Consider the following 16,118-nt stretch of genomic DNA (forward strand, 5'->3'; position numbering starts at 1 on the left):
AATTAAAATAATCTATTGAAACCTACAATTTTTTTTTTTTTTAAGATGAGCAAACATGGATTTCTTTCTGGATAGGAAAGAAATACTTGAAACATCTGATCATTCCAACAGTTTGAAATCTTACAGTCAAATAGTTGAAAAAACTTACGTTATACAAATGTGATGCACAAACTGCAAGGATAACGTTCTTAATTTTGAATTTGTATTTGTACCAAAAAGTCCGTCATACACCACCTACAAGAAAGGGACAATGACAATACCAATTAATAGCAGCAATTTACTATTTTCAAATATTAGGCGTCAACAGCAGATCTTGCGCACCACCCCTCATTCTTCAAAATTAATGATTATAATCATTTTAGCTGACCACTGTAGGAAGCCAGCCAATCAGTGGCTCCAGTCAGTAGTCCATGAAGTACAAACACAAAGGTTGACCTTACAAGTCTGCAAAACTTGTGGCTCTACCACCAGAAACCAACAGAGTTCACAGCGGGCCCCCTCTCTGCCACTGTGTACCACACAGGGGACACTATCAGATAAAACCACTTTGGGTGTATTAAGTTCCTCAATTACATGCAGTCATTCTGAACAGATTATATAAAAACTTCACAGAAAACACCAAGATTAAAGCATTCTACAAGCGGACAGTCAGGACATAGGTGCTCCATGTATTGTGTAGTCATGTCTAGGTGGCAAAAGAGCACACAGTACATGAGTTTTGTGCAGCATCCAGAAGGCTCAAAGAAATCTAAATTTCCCAAATTTCTACTTTTTATGGGATAGTCTTACACTTAAAAAAAAAAAAAATCTCCTTACACTGGTTCCTTAAACTACTAGTAGTATTCTGATCTTACTTAACAACGACATGTGACTGAACACAGAACAGGACTGAGCCTCTAATGGGTAACCGACACTATGCAAGGTTTGTGAGATACAAAGAGGGCAGCATCGCTCCCGAGGCACTCGATCGTGTTGAGGGGTCAAAATGTACATACATTAAAAATGATATAGGACAATATATAATCACATGCTACTTTTTTGGAAAAGACTTTTAGAAAATTTATCTGATAATGCTATATTATATAGAGTAATATGGTAAAATGAAAGAAGCAAAAGGAATAATCAACACTAATGTTTTGTCAGAAAAAATAAAATTCATGGTGCTTACATTATATGCAAAGCATTATGCTACGTTCAAAATCAAGAGGAGGTAACATATGACTAATTAAAGGCACTGGTATCAGGAAAGAAGAGGCTCATCTAAATGATACCTTGAAGGATTCTATGACTGAAAGGTGGAGGGGTGGGCAGGGCCAATTATGTAGAACAGTAATATGCAATCATTAAAAACAGGAATATAACAAAGAATGTGTGCGATGAACAAGGAGTTTGTCTTTGAATATACAAAGTTTCAGCTAGATTTATTTTGAAAACACTAAATAACTACAAATAAATTATACACCTACAGGATATCTATGAATACTCTGTCACAAAATTCTAGCTGCTTATTATGTAACATAGTGTTACTACAACCAAATATTCTGAACCAAAATTATCAAGACACTGTCTGGGAAACAGTGCTTGGGAATACCAATTATAAAACACCAATCATGAAAAAGAAATGAAAGAAGCTCCGTGATAATTTTATGTTTAAGGAGACACAAAACAATACTTTAAAGTTACTCAAATCTTAGAGTGCCAGATATGGAGAATACAAGTTTTATCATCTAAGAGGAGGAAGCAGCCACTGATACAAAATAGGCTTTAAGAGGGAGAGATGCTAAGAAGTCTATGTCCACCATACAGTGAACATGAAGGAGAGTGTTCTCATTCTGGGACTGAAAGAGAAGGGTGGCAGGAAATGGGAACATTTTTCAGACGGGAGGTAGCACACTGGAGTGCATCCTGAAACATGAGTAGATGTTTACCAAGCTAAAGGGGGAAGAGGAGCTCTGCCAGGTAAAGGGAACATTCTGAGCAGAGACAGAGCCATGAAAACAGTATATTTCAAGAGGAACAATTTTTGTTGGAGCTTAAGGTACAGGGTAAGGTGGGGGTGGGGGGCAAGAGAGGAGACCGGAAGATAAATAACTGCTAACTTTTCAGCGGTTACTAGGAACCTGATAATTGAATAAGAACTAGTCACTGCTAGTGGGAAAAAAATTTCGGGTGGAAATTTAGGGTGGAATTAGGGTGGAAAAAAAATTTTTTTAGAAAAACAGGAAAAGCTCTGACACTGATTTAAGCTCAAAAGCAAATAACTAATGACAAAATTATACCCAATCTCTCTATTCCTGAGCTCTGCTGGTCACCACTTGGATAAAAGGTAAGAGCTTTTGCAGAGGGACTCATCCCACATCAAAAGAGAGTATAAGGATTTCCAATGCAGCAAAAGCCCTGGTGGCAACAGAGAAAACAGAATGGCTGTGGAGATGAGGAGGGGAAACAAGATAGGAGATTACTGGAATAACCAAAATAAGAAAGGACAGTCTCAATTAACATCAGCATTAAATATAGGGAGATAAAGACATTAAGAAGGCAGAATCAAGAGGATTTGGCCATTGTCATCACATGGGGTTCTTTTCCACTTAACTGGTAGAAACTTGTTCACTTAAAAACATTTTTGGAGCACATGAGTGGCTTAGTCAGTTAAGTGTTCAATCTTGATTTCGGCTCAGGTCATGATCTCACGGTTCATGGGTTCAAGCCCTACGTCAGGCTCTGTGCTGACAATGCACAGCCTGCTTGGGATTCTCTCTTTCTCTCAAAATAAATAGGTAAGCTTAAGAAAAGAAAAAAGAAAAGGAGAAAAGGAGAAAAGGAGAAAAGGAGAAAAGGAGAGGGAAGGGAAGGGAAGGGGAGGGGAGGGGAGGGGAGGGGAGGGGAGGGGAGGGGAGGGGAGGGGAGGGGATGGGAGGGGAGGGAAAAGAAGACAGAAAAAGAAGACAAAAAAAAAACCCACATTTTTGGAGAAGAGCAACTCAGAAAAACATTAGTTTGAAAGGACAGTCACCATACATTTAAGTTGGATGTTAACTATATATAGTACACACTCAACAACAAAAATTTTTTAAATCATTTCTGCAGTTACACTTGAGATAGAAAAAAAAGATGGATTCTCATTAATCTTGTTAATACGTCAATGCATCTCCTAAATATCCATTAATGCATTTCTTTCTCTAATTAAACAGACATAAAAGTTGTAAACAGGCCATTTTTCTCTGGAAAGAACAAATTACCTGAATGTTAGCAGGGAACGTTTCTGCAGCTTGTCTAGAACGAAGGAGATGGGGGACAATCTTCAACTTGACCCTTGTACTGACTGGGTCCCTCTTCAGCTCTGGCTTCAGAACTGCTCCCTGTTCAAAACATGTTTAATTATAACTCAGCATTTCAAAATTACTGTGTGCTGAAAAAGTCATGAGAGATCATCTAAATCAGTAGTCTCTCAAACTTTTGTTTCAAGATCACTTTACACTCTTATAAACTACTGAACACACAGAGTTTTTGCTTATATTGGAACACCTATCACCATATGCTACATTAAAAACTAAACTGAGAATTTTTACATATTCACTTAAAATTATATTAATAAACCTATCATATATTTTAATAACATATTTTTTAGAAAATTAACTATATTTTCCCAGACAAAAAACTGTACTGACATTGTTTCATGTTTTTCTATAAATATCTTGGTTGTCCACCTTAATAGAAGAGAGTTGGATTCTTTTATCTTCTACATTCAATCTATTGTGGTTATGTTATTTTGGTTAAATTACATTTTAAAAAAAAAAACCAGTTTCAAAAAAGATACATGGTTGGAAAACTTGGGATGATTTTAGCCTTTTCAGGTAATTGTAGATATTCTTTGATACTATGCCAAAACTTAATAAACAACAGCACCTTAAAGGTTAAAATCTGGATTTGAAACCATTATCACTGAACTTTTGCATATTGTGTCATACTAAATTCCACTGAGCTATAACCTTTTAACACTTCTATAACATCACCGGTCATTTGGAAAATAGTGGCTCACTGAGTTAAGCAAACATCTCATTATAAAGCATTTTTAAAAATCACACGTTAATATCACCACCAGTCTCATCAGAAAAATCTGTAGGTACTAACAAGCAGTCAGGCTCATTGTGATGGGATTCAAGTTTCCCTAAATTCTAACTTTTGCTTGAAAGTTCAACTTTTACCACTGGCAATAAACTATATTAACTGTTCTTGAAGCCTCATTTCTTCACTTTGGAGAACATATCTGCCAAATACCATCTCAATAAACATAGTTGCCCTGTCTACAGGTAAAATAAGTTTTACTGCTTCATCAAAGATATTCTTAAGTAAAGCTGAGTTTTATTCTTTTTTTTTAACCATGAGTGCTGACGATAAAGAGCAGAATAACTACTAGCGCTATTTAGTGACACAGTTCTGGTCTGTGCTAAGACCCCAGCAGTGACACCCATCATTGTTTTAGCATCATCAGTATAAATATCAACATGGTTTAAAAAAAAAAAAAAAGTCTCCCTATGACCCAACAAGGGTGCATGGACCACATTCTAAACACCACAGATTTAATCCAACCCTTTAATGTTCCACATGAAGAATATGAGCCAAGAAAAGCTCTGTGATTAGCCAAATTCCTCCTCCCCAGTACAACATTTATGTGCAGCCACTCAGGACCAGAACCCAGAGTGACAGGGAGGCTCCCAGTTCCCAATTCATTGTTCTTTCTGCTACATGACACTCAATTTAACCTAACTGGAAATGGTATGACTTTTAAAATAACTATTTATGGCTTAAAAAGCAGACAAGCAAACAAACAAACAATAAACCTTGTATGTCTGGATATGGACTTGAGAACACTTTTAAACACAGTGAACCAAACAGAACTTAGGTCATTAAGCAAACGCCTTAATTTGAGGCTTCAGAAGAACCCACCTATTGTTCTAGATTCTAGACCAGAGGTCAACAAACTAGAGCCTATGGCCAAATCTGGCCCACCATCTGTCTTGATATGAGTGAAGAATATGTTTATGTTTTCAAATGATTCTTTAAAAATCAAAAGAATATTTTATAACATACGAATATTATATGAAATTCAAATTTCAGTACCCATAAAGATATACTGGCACACAGCCATGCTCCTTCTGTTATGTGCTGCCTATGGCTGCTTCCATGTTAGGGCAAAGTTAAATAGTTGCTGCCTCAGAACCACATGGCCAGCAAAGCCTAAATAATTTACAGAAAACAGGTGTGGATCCCTAATCTACACAGTGTATCATCATTATTTAAGCACAGGAATTGAAACTACCAGATCAAATAAACTAAGTTACCAGAAAATTTTAATCCACCCAGACTAGCATGGCTTAAAATTTCCTCCTATATTTCCTACAGTACAGGTTCGGCTTAAATCAAAATAACTAGGGAGAAAAAAATTCAAATATATGGAGCTCCTATCAACCAAATGTTTTTTATTATGATGTGAGAATAAATCAAAACAACCTACCTCTTTCGTCTTCAGTGGTATATCTCCAAGGTATACCTTGTACATCTTATTAATGATGGCAGGATTATTCCAGTCAATCAAGCTACAGAAGGTTTCAACACAGCTTGTTAAAATTATTTTTCTCCCACTTCAATTATCTCAAAAAACACACAGCCCCAATATTTGTTACCAAAGGAAATGTTAGGAATACACAAATGAACTGGGCAACTGACATTGTAGAAGAAAAGGAAAGGGATTAATTTAGATCAAAATTAGTTTTTAAACAGAAATACATTAAGTATGGGCACCTGGGTGGTTCAGTCGCTTGAGTGTCCAGCTCTGTATTTCAGCTCAGGTCAAGATCCCACAGTTCGTGGGATCGAGCCCCACATCAGGCTTTGTGCGGAGAGCGTGGAACCTGCTTGAGATTCTGTTTCTCCCTTTCTCTCTGCGCCTCCCCCCCCCCCCCCGCCCCTCTCAAAAATAAATAAATAAACTGAGGCGCCTGGATGGCTCAGTCAGTTAAGTATCCAACTTTGGCTCAGGTCATGATCTCGCAGTTCATGAGTTTGAGCCCTGTGTCGGGCTCTGTGCTGATGGCTCAGGGCCTGGAGCCTGCTACAGATTCTGTGTCTCCCTGTCTCTCTGCCCCTCCCCTGCTCATGCACTGTCTCTCTCTCTCAAAAATAAACATTAAATAAATAAACTTTAAAAAAATACAGTAAGTCACTTATCCCACCCTGACTCAAAAAATCATTATATCCACAGTCCAATTTGACACCACACAAGAAAAAATGGATTGCATTTCACTCTCAACGCCAATGCCATGGAGCAGTTCTGACAGAGCAGAGCTAGACTATGCTTGTTCAAAGAGCCCTGAGCCAAGCATCTGTTTAACCATTTGGAAATTCAAAAGTGACAAGGAAAGCGACAAAAAAATTTATCCATTAAACCCACACCCTAAGAAGCCCCTCTCATTTCTCTTAAATTGTGTCACTGCGATTCCTAGCCTCCCTCTCTTCCTTATCTATCAGCACATATTTGCAGCTTTATTATCTAATTCTATACAGCAGTCATGCTGCCATTAGTCACTGAGACTTGTTCCTTAGTGAGCTCCACCAGCAGGTGAATTAGAATATAGCGTTGATTGGTGGTGGGCACCTGCCCTCTGCAGCAGCCCCTCCCAGTCATTTTACAAACCTAGCAACACTGCAATCCTGCATCAGTGAGATTTAACAATACTGTCTTCTCTCCGTCTTTTGACATTGGTTCTGCTTCAAGCTATACTGTATCTGTGTAAACACAGTTTACGATGCTGCTTTGACGGTTTTTCTTATCCGCCTCTTCTTTCATAGTTTATCAATCTGCCTCTTCCACTATCCTTGAAGACGGTCCATGATTCTATTTTAGTTATTATTCACCTCCATCTTTCCTCAGCCGATTGCTACTAACTAATCCTCAAGCTCTACCTCTGTTTCCCTTCTATAAATACATCAGGTATATTTTGACAAAACACACACACACATTAGTAAAATGAAGTAAAACTTAACAGTAAAACAAACTAAACACTTTAATAAGGATAATTTTTACTGTATCTTGTATTTTCCTTTTGCCATCTTTATAGTTTTAGAAATGTATAAACACGTTTGATGTGAAAATTCAAAAATGTATAGAAATGTATAATCGGTACCATATCCCTCTCTATTCCCTTTCAGTAACCACTAATTTTGGTGTATCTTTTCCTAGACTTCTTTTCTATGCATGTAAAATGGGTGGGTGGGTACAGCAGGCCGGTAGGGAAATAAACAGATCAATAGATAGATGGATCACATGGAGAGATACTTCAGGATTTTTCTTTAACAAAATGGGAAAATATCTACATATTGTTCTCAACTTACTTTTTATCTCTTAAAAATTTCATACTATTCTTTCTGAAAAAATGGACACTTGTTTTAAAAGACAAAGCCAAAACTAATTAGGATACTTCTAGACCACATTTTTATTTCCAACAATCCAATCCACTACATGGTGTAAAGATTGGGGCCAGTTCAAACACAATGAGAAGTTTTAAAGAAAGATTTTCTGATACTTCAAAACCAAAAGTCTTTGAAAGGAAAAGGCAGTTACAAGCAGCACGAAGGAATTTCAGACCTGGGGAGGGAATATCAAAGTACAGTTCTGTCCAACTTTCTTATTTACAGAGCCCAAGATCTGGCGAGGTTATGAGAGTCCTCCATACTCAATCAGTGAGAGGCATGACCAGAAGTAACTAACTGCGTAAGAATCCGCTCCTCCTATATGCCACCTCCCCTGCCCTGTAGCAGTGAGCTGTTCCCAACCATCACCATACATGCAGCTTACTTACTGAAATGGAACCATATTATCAAAGACACAAAGAAGTTAACTTCCTTATTCTGTAATACCTATTTGTATTGGTTTCTTTGAAAAGGGAAAACTACAATATGCATTCCACTGCCTTTTAGCATGTTATTACATTAAGCATTGAAACAAATTTAATAATTATTCCATAATTTGGTTTTTTCAACCAAGTAACTTCAATTTTTCATGTCATTTTTCAGTCTTCACACATCTCATTTTTTAAATCAGTACACACATTATTTTGTATTCTGCTTTATTCATTTGCCATTCCTTGGGAGCAATTTCCATGTTGCTTTATTACTTTTATAATTATTTCGGCAGATATGTAATATTCCACATAGATACACAGAGTTAATTTACTTAACTATTTCCCTATAGCGAAAATAATTTGTTTCCATTTTTCTTACAATTGTAGGAAATGGTATAATGAGCAAATCTATAACATTTTTCTAAATATATTTTTCTTCTTTTGAATGACTCTCTTAGGATAAATTCCCAGAAGATTTACATAAAAGATTATAAATATTTTTATGATTCACTGCATACTTCAAACTGCTTTCCAAAAATTATTTTAGCTTATAATGCCAATCAACAGAATATAAAAATAGCAGTTTCAACAGAAACTAAATGGAGTTTCAACTATTACACAATTTTATTTACCAATGGGTACAAATTGGTGCACCAGTGTTTTATTTTGCAGATTTGATTTCTCATACAAAATATTTCCTATGAGGGGCACCTGAGTGGCTCAGTCAGTTGGGCATCCAACTTCAGCTAGGGTCATGATCTCACAGTCTGTTCGAGCCCCACAATGGGCTCTGTGCTGGCAGCGCAGAGCCTGAAGCCTGCTTCAGATTCTGTGTCTCCCCTGCCCCTCTGCCATTCACACTCTGTCTCTCTCTCTCTCTCTCAAAAATAAACATTAAAATTTTTTTTTAATTTTCTATGAGCCTTTTAGTATTTGTATTTCTTCACATGTGAATTAAGATCTATTCAGCACCACTTTTCACAGGACCTGATTTTTACCATATTAATCCTAATATGTACATATCCTTTATTAAAAGCAATCTCAATTGGTTTCACACAAAGGAAGAGTCAAAAATGAGTAATTTCTAGGTTTTGGCATTTTTCTTAACATTAATTATTTTAAGTCAATTTACCTAGCCACCAAAGGTCTCATTTCTTATGGTAATATTTCTAATCCATTCCAGTTTTAAACTGCATCTCCAAACAGCTTCTCTTCTTTGTCTTATACAGAATCCTGCTCTTGGGCAAACTGTCTTTATTAAAAATTAAGTATATTTCATAATCTCCTAAATCAAAGGTCTCATTACAGAATCCTGAAAGAAGAAATCTGTGCTCAGTGAGCTTTTAGAAATATAGCCTCTTTTCATCTTTTAAAGGTGAAAAGAGATGTAGTTTACCTTTGCTTGCTTTTCAATTCTAGGTCCGCTGCTGTCGCTACACTGTGGCGTGTGTCACTAGAAGCAATCACCAGGTGGAGAACAGCTTCAAGTTCAGGCACCTGCTCAGCTTCTATGAATTTCACTATACCCAATTTGCACTGCAGATAAATGAAGGGAAGGAGAAACAGTGATCAAAGAAACAAAGACCCCCAACCAAAAATACTGTTTAACAGATCAGTATGGTCATATACCAAGGATCAACAGTAACAACAGGAGCAGCTCCTGTTTAGGCTTACATCGTGTCAGGGACTGTATATGATATATATTCACGATTTCATTTAACCCTCACAATCTATGAGATAAGCAATATTATACCCATTTTTCTGATGAGGGAACTGAGGCAAGGCTTAAGAATTTAGACACATAGTAAGTGATGAAAACAAGATTCAAACCCAAGTCTCTCCAACTCGAAGACCATTATGATACACAGCCTTCCTACTTAGGTTACAGTCTCTCTAGAATGATAAAGCCTTGAACTGAAGTCCAAATTTGGAGCCTGCAGGTAAGAGAGTGGAACATTATGAATAAAGTGCTCCATGGATTGTTTTGACATTTCAAAACGAACTAAACCACATTCCACAGAGTTCCACTCTATTGTTAACATATTCATTCTGTCCTCAATATTCTTACATACTGAAAACAACAGGATTTCAAACACACTCTAATGAAGGCAAGTGAAATTCTAACCAAACACTATTCAATGTAATTGAATGGCTCAAATGAAACACAGACTGAAGAGGGATTCTAATTTGAATTTCATGCAATGTGAAGGAGCTACGAATTTCATAAAAATTCTATTTAGGACACATGTGCCTGAAGAGTAAAACTGTCTTTACCTAAAAGCCAGTTACATAATAGTTATTATGTATATGAATCAAGATTGACAGAGTTTATAATTATTAAATGACAATGGGTTTAATTTAAAAAGATATATAAACAGATCATAAAACGCTTGCCTTCCTTCCCCTTGTTCAACACAACCTACTTGTAATAAGAGCTACAACAGAAAGCACTCAAACACTTAAGCCATAGAAAAACAATTATGGAAATTAACTACACAAAGATATAAACAAAAAAATGTGCAAAGAAAACTGAAAACAATACTAATGCCCATCAATAGGAGACTAGTTAAAACCTTATGTGGTTTACACATAACTAAACTTTACATAAACATTTAAAAAGATGACTTTTTTAAAAAACCTGATATGCTGTTAAATGAAAAAAGTAAACTACAAACCATATATTATATATAAATGTACAATGTAATATAAAAATGTATTGTGTAAAACTGTAATAGTGTATACACACACACACAAACACACACACACACAGTAGGTTGTAAGAATGACAAACTAGGGGGAATGCCCGGGCGGCTCAGTTGATTAAGTTTCTGACTTGAGACCAGGTCATGATCTCATGGTTCATGGGTTCGAGCCCCGCAGTGGGCTCTGTGCTGACAGCTGAGAGCCTGGAACCTGCTTTGAATTCTGTGTCTCCTTCTCTCTCTGCCCCTCCCCAACTCATGCTCTGTCTCTCTCTCTCTCTCTTTCTCTCTCTCTCTCATGAATAAATGTTTTAAAAAAAAATGATAAACTAGGGTGGCAGGATTCCAGGTAATTTCTAATTTGTCTTTATAATGTTCTGTACTGTTTAAATCTTTACATTATCATGACTTCATCATTAGAAAAAATAAAAACCATTTTTATTGAAATAAAAACAAAATTTTATTTCATCTTTGAAATGAAATGGTTCACTTCAACACCAAACTATAAAATTGACAAAAAACATAGGCCCTTAGAAATTAGCAAATAATTACTGACACGATATTACAATTTAATGGTAACAACTACTCGCCAGCACTTAGAGCTTTAGCCTCAGAAAGACCTAGAGTCAAAGCTAGAGCTAGAAGTGAGACCATGGTACATCTCAAAACCTCAGTTCCTTTTACATAATGAACAATTTCTTTACCTCTCTGGGTCGCCGTAAGGATTAAATGAGACAATGTATTCAAAGTGCTCAGCACAGTGCCTGTCACACAGATCACACTCAAAAAAGAGTAGCCTCTACTACTATTTACCTTTCTTTCTTACTTACATCCTGGTTTGAGGAGGGAAAAAAAGATCTATAACACATGAAGAAGTAAATCTACTCAAACATAACCCTCACTGAACAAATCATTCTATAAATCTGTGAGTGGCAGGAATGCCCCGCTCGCCTTTTTCCCTCTCCTGGGGAACACTGTTTTGATCAGTGGTCAGTTACATTCCCAAAAAGAAAAAGATCAAATCATTTAGACTGCCATGGAGAGATAAAGGAAGGATTGGAAGACTAACCCATGTTGCTTGAATTCCAAAATAATTACATACTGATCTCATCTGTTCTTCCCTGAGGTGCCTGAGGGCACAGACACAGTGAGGCAACTTCTCTGGAGAGCACCAGTCTTTTTTAAAAGCTGCTCAGAGAACATCTGTGTCCTGTTTAAATCCAGAATAAAATTCTTAATGCCAATTTTTAAATTCCCAGGAAGAAATATAAAAGGGAGTCATGCTTTTCCCCCATATTGTCACATATGAGTATAGGAGTTCTTCAGTTTACACAAAAGGTACAGCCCTAAAAAGCTGAATAACCTGAGATAAATTGTATTTTAACTTCACCAAAATAGCTAGATGATTATTAAACCTATAATTAAAAGCTAAAATGAAAGAAGTGAGACATAGTCTCTAAGGGGGCTGTATTTTACCCCTGAACTATGTACACAATGTTAGAAAAACTGAAGAGCGCTTCCCACTCCCCCCTTCCCTTGGGACTTTAACAAATAACTGACACCATGAAGAGAGCACATTACATCAATCGGTCCTTGCAAACATATTTCATTAGAGAGCCTGAATACGTGGGAATTATGTTACACATGCTTCCATGGACTTCATAGGGGCTGGTACACAGGGGGAGGTTCCATTATGAACAAGCAGTGTACGATACCTGTTCCAACTGTTCAGGTGTCCACGGGTTATCACCAATAACTCGCTTAGCTGCATAAAAACTCATTCCTGGAGGAGGCTGTGGTATTCCAGAACCTCCCCCACTATTTGAAGAAGAACTCTGTCCTGAAGATGAATTTTGGCGACTCTGGGATTCATTTAACACATATCTGAAAAGGAAACAGAAATTTAACCTCCTTCTTAAAACACATACACACACATGCATATTTAATACAATCAGTTATATACTTTTCTCCCAGAGAATTTTTCTAGAATACTTGAAATTACAATTTCATCATAAAGAAAAATTCTAAAGGTGTCTAAAAAACCTATTTACATCTTTAACAAATTAACTGTTAAGAGTCCATCTGTTCAACTTTGTTACAAATGAACTATTACAGTTACCAACAATGAGTATAAATATTTTGCTCTCAATCTATAAATACAACTATTCAAGAGCCACTATGGGCCCACTGCATTTTGAGTTTCTGGTTGAACAATAACAGAGAAAGGTTAGCTGACTGCAAGAAGGGCCTAAAAAAAAAAAAAATTATTATTCTATATCCAAAGCACAGAACATTTTTAGTCAGTCCCATTTTTGTTAAGTTGCAATCCACCTCCAATTCTCCTTATATCCCTGCATTAGAAAACCCACTGAAACCTCCAACACATACACTCCAAACACATAACACCCCAAAAAGGAAAAAAAAATTCAAAAGAACCCAAAGAGGAAAAGTCATAACAATTAGCTTTTCCCATTGTATGTTCAAAGCCCTTTGTAGCTACTTATTAATTTACCATCCTATTTCCATTTTTGGCTTCTATAGGTTAAACATAAGAATTCTGGTAAATTATTTTTGATCCAGTTAAACTGGTAGTCCTCATCTAGGAAATGAAAATTTTGAAAAAAAAAATTTAATTCAAGTCCCTTCCAAACTCTAAAGTTCTATGCTGACTTATTATGACTGAACATTAAAATGAAATACTCGCTGTTGGGGCACCTGGATGGCTTCAGTAGGTTGCATGTCCAACTCTTGGTTTTGGCTCAGGACATGGCCTCATGGCTTTGTGGATTCGAGCCTCACATCATGCTCTGTGCTGGCAGCACGAAGCCTGCTTGGGATTCTCTCTCTCCCTCTCTAGCTGCCCTTCCCTGACTTGTGTTATCTCTGTCTCTCTCAAAATAAATAAATAAAATACTCGCTGTAATAGAAATTAAACACTTGGATCCTGATGGTATAGTAAATTATTCTATATTATTTACTTGCTATATCCATTCAATTCCTAAATCCATCTACTAAAAAAACAAACAAACAAACAAACAGGGGCGCCTGGGTGGCTTAGTCGGTTGAGCGGCCGACTTTGGCTCAGGTCATGATCTCACGGTCTGTGAGTTCGAGCCCCGCGTTGGGCTCTGTGCTGACAGCTCAGAGCCTGGAGCCTGTTTCAGATTCTGTGTCTCCCTCTCTCTGACCCTCTCCTGTTCATGCTCTGTCTCTCTCTGTCTCAAAAACAAATAAACGTTAAAAAAAAATTTTTTTTTAAATAAAAAACAAAACAAAACAAAAAAAAAAACCTGTTAAGGAACCACTTTAATATTTTTATAAAAATAAGGCAAATTCTCACTGGTAAGAAAAACTGGATTGAGTACATTATGTGCCAAAGTTAAATTTGGATTTGGTAAGAAAAACTGGATTGAGTACATCATGTGCCTAAGTTAAATTTGGATTTCAGAGTTTATTTACCAAAGCCATCATCACCTGCCAATTCTGGCTGCCTCCTGATTTAACAATTATAAAAAGGAGGTTTTCATTTATTTCTAAGTTATAAGCAAGACTGGTGGTGGTCAGTAAATTAATCAATAATTACCAAACAGCTAACATTACGCAAAACATCATCCTAAGCACAAGTCAGAAGCATACCAAGAGGTGTGAGGTTGAGTCCCTGCCATCTGGAGCAAGCTGAGATAATAACACATATAACAGCGTTTGACATGATATCACAGGGCAAAGAAACCACCGAAAAATAAGAAATGGTATGACAGGTACAGATAGAGGTAGTGGAAGTGTTTCAAGGTCTGAAAAATAAAGCCACCAAACAAGAGGGATGGGAAGGAAGTAAACTGGAAAGGAAGGAAATCGTACAGCACGAACCCTCTTGTGTCTGGATGGAGGGACAGCTGATATGGGGCTCCGCACGGTAAGCTTATAGTATATGTTCTACTCTTGATCAGGGAAGAGACAAGAAAAGCAGCATTTTAGATCAATATCTCTGGAAGCCAGAAAATAATTAGGCCAGAAGCTGATCACAACCTGGGCCACTGTGCCAGGGACCAGAGCTAGGTAAAACAGCTCTTGGCTTTAACAAGTCCCAATCCATTAGGGAAGACAGACGTGTCAGCAGTGTGATAAATACACAAAGTGGTGATACAGATGGATGTGAGTGTCATTAAGGACACGGAAAATGGCACCCTCTGCCCAGGGAAAGAAATTCATGCCAGATACACACACTGCTGACGTCTAAGCTAGTTTGACGTGCTTTTTCAAAGCAGTTTTTTTGGCTGTTGTTTTCTTTTTCTTTCTTTCTTTCTTCCCTGCTTTTTTGATGGGCAAGCATTCTAAGCAGAGAGAACTGTACTGTCTTAAAACACGAAAGGCAAGGACACATAAGAGCGCATCAAATGCATGAGTAGTAACGACTGGAAAACGATAGCCCAAGGACTTTAAGGTGTGACTGGTAAGAGGCGCGCATAAAAATCAGGGACCTTTCTGGCAGTGTAGAGAGTTTTGAAGAAGAGCAGCTGGTGAGAAAGTCGTGACAAGAGCTGAACAGAGACGAAAGTAGATGGCAGCGGGCAGCGGTGAGAGCGGTTCCAGGATGCATCAGGGAGCACAGAGGGGGAATGATGGGACTGGTATTAGCTAAAAGGAAAAGGAAAGCTGGAGGCAATTTATAACTACACCGATTCAGCTATGAGAACCATCACAGCACTGATGGCAATTAAAGAAAAGGATCTATTTTTATGGGGGAAAAACTGATTTCAGCTTGGACAGGTTGAGCCCGAAATGGTTACAGCAGGTCCACACCTGTGAGGTCAATGAGCAGCGGAGCTGGGGTTTAGCAGAGGTCAGGGCTGCAGCAAACATGAAAATCTGAGACATATCCAATTTCAAGCAAAAGCTGAATCATTTAAAAGAGTACTTCACTCCACACAGTAAAAGCAGTTACTAATAAGGCTGCTTTGTTTTGATTTCTTAACCTACCCGTAAGGCATCAGAAGGACATCTAGCATGAAGTCCAAAAGCAGCTGCACAGTCTTTGGTTTCTCAGCAAGATTAAACGGAGAAGCTGATTTTGATGATTCAACAGGGTATTTCATGTGAAAAAGGGTTGGTATTAAAAGATGCATTAAGCTGAAAAAACAATTACATTTATTGCAACTACTTTAAAAATAAGGTTTTTATAACATGCAAATAACAGACAAAACAAAAATCATATAACATAAAGTGGCAAGTGTAGCAAGGGCCATGCATTTTCAACACCACCAATTTACAAAGTCCTAAACCCAGGGGCTAGCCTAGCTTGCTCTGCTACTGAAACCTCAGTATACTGAGCAAAGACTGCCATTTAGCCAACCTGGCTCATCACCAAAAACACCAGAAACAAATGTACAAAATATGACCTCAGTGTTAGTATCTGAAGTTACCAAAAGAGTTTTCTATTAAACTTTAGGTAGTTCAACTTACAACATGTTCCCTCAATATTTTTTTTTCTTTTCCATAGTTAAAGTTATTTTAAAGC

The 16,118-nt window shown here is 37.2% G+C and overlaps 1 protein-coding gene across 4 annotated transcripts in view; it reads right to left on the reverse strand.

Moving 5' to 3' along the window:
* ECPAS (Ecm29 proteasome adaptor and scaffold) overlaps nt 1–16,118 on the reverse strand; it is a 107,272-nt gene that overhangs the window by 57,488 nt on the left and 33,666 nt on the right. For all 4 annotated transcript variants that reach the window (XM_045043669.1, XM_045043668.1, XM_023242563.2 and 1 more), the window contains 6 exons: nt 15,581–15,730; nt 12,319–12,487; nt 9,298–9,437; nt 5,516–5,597; nt 3,240–3,359; nt 149–234 (listed from right to left, as the gene is read on the reverse strand). In XM_045043669.1, coding sequence (XP_044899604.1) covers nt 149–234; nt 3,240–3,359; nt 5,516–5,597; nt 9,298–9,437; nt 12,319–12,487; nt 15,581–15,730 — 747 coding nt within the window. The remainder of the gene's footprint in view (nt 1–148; nt 235–3,239; nt 3,360–5,515; nt 5,598–9,297; nt 9,438–12,318; nt 12,488–15,580; nt 15,731–16,118) is intronic.

This window comes from Felis catus, chromosome D4, assembly GCF_018350175.1.
Source record: "Felis catus isolate Fca126 chromosome D4, F.catus_Fca126_mat1.0, whole genome shotgun sequence".
NCBI classification, from domain to species: Eukaryota; Metazoa; Chordata; class Mammalia; order Carnivora; family Felidae; genus Felis; species Felis catus.